The following is a 2,500-nucleotide window of genomic DNA, read 5'->3' on the forward strand; positions in this document are numbered from 1 at the left end:
GGTTAAGATTTAGTTTATTGATGACGGCTAAATATTGCATTCTTAACAGATATTGGTAGCTATTACGATAATAAAGACGCGATGGCACTTCTACATACTGATTTGTGTATGTGTGTCTGCATGTGTGTATGTTCTCTCCTCGTCTATTGAGCTTTCTTCCTAGAGTGAGTGATTAAGACAAAAAAGAAAGAAAAGAAAGAAAGAAAGAAAGAAAAACGGTAGCAATGGTATATCATGACAAGGCTGATGGGGACAATGATAACACTCACACCCGTTGCCCGGCAGGGAAACCTTGCAATCCAAGTACACAGGACACCCGGCGCTCAACCTGCACTTTGGCTTCCGCGACCTGGAGGATATCATTCAACACCGGAGTCGACCTGTCCTCGACCTTCATGGCATGACGGTGCGCGAGGCCAAGATGTGGGTCGAGTTCTTCCTCCACCTGCACCAACAGTCGGGGACGAAGGTTATCGAGGTGGTGACAGGGAGAGGCAACAACAGCGCCGACGGGAAGCCCAAGATCAAGCCCGCGGTCGAGGAACTGCTTGACGATCTTGAGCTGCAGTTTAGGGAGATGCACAAAGGGGGGAGTTTATTGGTGCAGTTATGAGGGAGGGGGAGGGGCAGGGGAGTGGGTGGAAGGGAGAAAGTGGGGTAGAGAGTAGGGGGTAGGGATGGGAAGAGGGCAGGAAGGGAGGGGAAGGGAAGGGAGGGGAGGGGCGGGAGGGAGGGAAGTAAGAAGAGAGAGAGAGAGAGAAAGGGAGAGGGGAATTGATAGGGAAGTAGGTGTAAGAACATCTACACTTTTGGACCAAAGAAAGCAAGTGTTGCTCAAGAGATTAACATCTATTTAATAAAATTAGACAGCGTACTATAAACCGAGAGAGAGAGAGAGAGAGAGAGAGAGAGAGAGAGAGAGAGAGAGAGAGAGAGAGAGAGAGAGAGAGAGAGAGAGAGAGAGACAGACAGACGGACCGAGAGGGAGGGAGAGAGATATAGATAGATAGATCGAGAGAGAGCGAGAGAGAGAGACAGATAGTAAGGGAGAGAGGGAGGGAGGGAGGGAGAGAGAGAGAGAGAGAGAGAGAGAGAGAGAGAGAGAGAGAGAGAGAGAGAGAGAGAGAGAGAGAGAGAGAGAGAGAGAGAGAGAGAGAGAGGATAAATTGGTATAGACATGCAGATAATTCCAGTAATTTTCTATCACAATGTAAGACTACAAAATTATACGATCCTGAAATAAATGTTTAATTATCATTTTATGCATGAAGTGTGATTTCTTTTTTATGACCTGTGAAAGATCATGAAAATACATGCAGTTCGGATAAATGTCCATATGTTTTATTTCCTTTCTTTTTTCACGCCCTTGTAAAAAAAAAAAAAAAAAAAAAAAAAAAAAAAACCTATTGGGGCATATCCCATATGAGTCCAGCTTAAAAGCTCTCTATATACAACAAAGTGAAGTCTAGCGTGAGCCATGCAGCACTATGGAAGATATAACTCTTACAGTATCTTAGATATAATCTATATATTTCTCTGCATTAAAATATTTATCATTCTCATTCTCCCGTTGAAATAGATTATGAAACTATCATTCATTATAACAAAGCATGCATGTGCTTTTGGATTCTGTACCCTTGGACATAGAATGACATTGCTTTCAATCATTTTGAAATCTTTATTTGAATTGTTTCGAGAGGGAATGAGAAACGACTTTCCCACTATCTGCTAATTGCACACTTTAGGTCAATGCATATATAGAAAGAGATACATGTTTAAATAGGAGTTGGTAACTTCATAGCGTAAGAGACTGCACATGTGATTTTACTGAAACTTTCATTAAAACGCGTCAGTTACCTCTTGCATTGTCCATTTATTACTTCTCACCTGTATTTGTCACAGTAAACTAGATAAACATAAAACTGACCACTCCATAATCAGCCTCAGTTCCTGACGGAAACCTCCAGGTAGCCTTTATCACCAACATTGAAACTATATCCGTTTTTCCTGCAGTAGTCCATGACGACCTCCCTGAGCACCGGCTTGGCACCGAGACTGTGCAGGCCTCTTCCAGTGATTATTCGAGTGAGGCCGTGTCCGTGTTTCCGAAGGAAGTAATCTGTCCAATCCAGAGCTCGCCGTGCCCCCATTCCTTGAAGGTCGAGGGCTGGGATGCCGTTGACCTGGTGCTTTATTACATGACCTATCCCACGGCCCTCAGGGAGTGCAGGGTGCCTTATGGGAGGGAGTTGTACAATGTAAGGTTACAAAAAGATTAGCCAGCTGGTGGCGTGTTGGGAGCAGAAGGGATGAAAGGGAAGTAAGATACCTGGGCGAAAGGGGAGGCGGAATCCCCTGCCTGCGAGGTGTTTCGCCCATGCAGGCGAGAGCCACTGTTATTGCTGCTGCTCACAGTACGACTGCTTTTTTTCCCCCCCAGACCACCAGTTTTACTGATGCTACCGACACTACTCCTATTGCCATCAAAATATTATAACTA

General features: G+C 44.7%; 2 protein-coding genes across 3 annotated transcripts in view; one reads left to right on the forward strand and one right to left on the reverse strand.

Annotated features, from left to right (window-relative positions):
• Positions 1-1,159, forward strand: part of LOC138867195 (uncharacterized) — a 6,601-nt gene extending 5,442 nt beyond the window's left edge. The window contains exon 3 of the mRNA XM_070142033.1: positions 286-1,159. Coding sequence (XP_069998134.1) covers positions 286-613 — 328 coding nt within the window. The 3' untranslated portion in view covers positions 614-1,159. The remainder of the gene's footprint in view (positions 1-285) is intronic.
• Positions 1,160-1,424: 265 nt separating this feature from the next.
• The window catches only part of LOC113811194 (uncharacterized), a 32,319-nt gene continuing 31,243 nt past the window's right edge, over positions 1,425-2,500 (reverse strand). For both annotated transcript variants that reach the window (XM_070142061.1, XM_070142056.1), the window contains exon 4: positions 1,425-2,235. In XM_070142061.1, coding sequence (XP_069998162.1) covers positions 1,944-2,235 — 292 coding nt within the window. In that variant the 3' untranslated portion in view covers positions 1,425-1,943. The remainder of the gene's footprint in view (positions 2,236-2,500) is intronic.

This window comes from Penaeus vannamei, chromosome 3 (genome assembly GCF_042767895.1).
Source record: "Penaeus vannamei isolate JL-2024 chromosome 3, ASM4276789v1, whole genome shotgun sequence".
Lineage (NCBI taxonomy): Eukaryota > Metazoa > Arthropoda > Malacostraca > Decapoda > Penaeidae > Penaeus > Penaeus vannamei.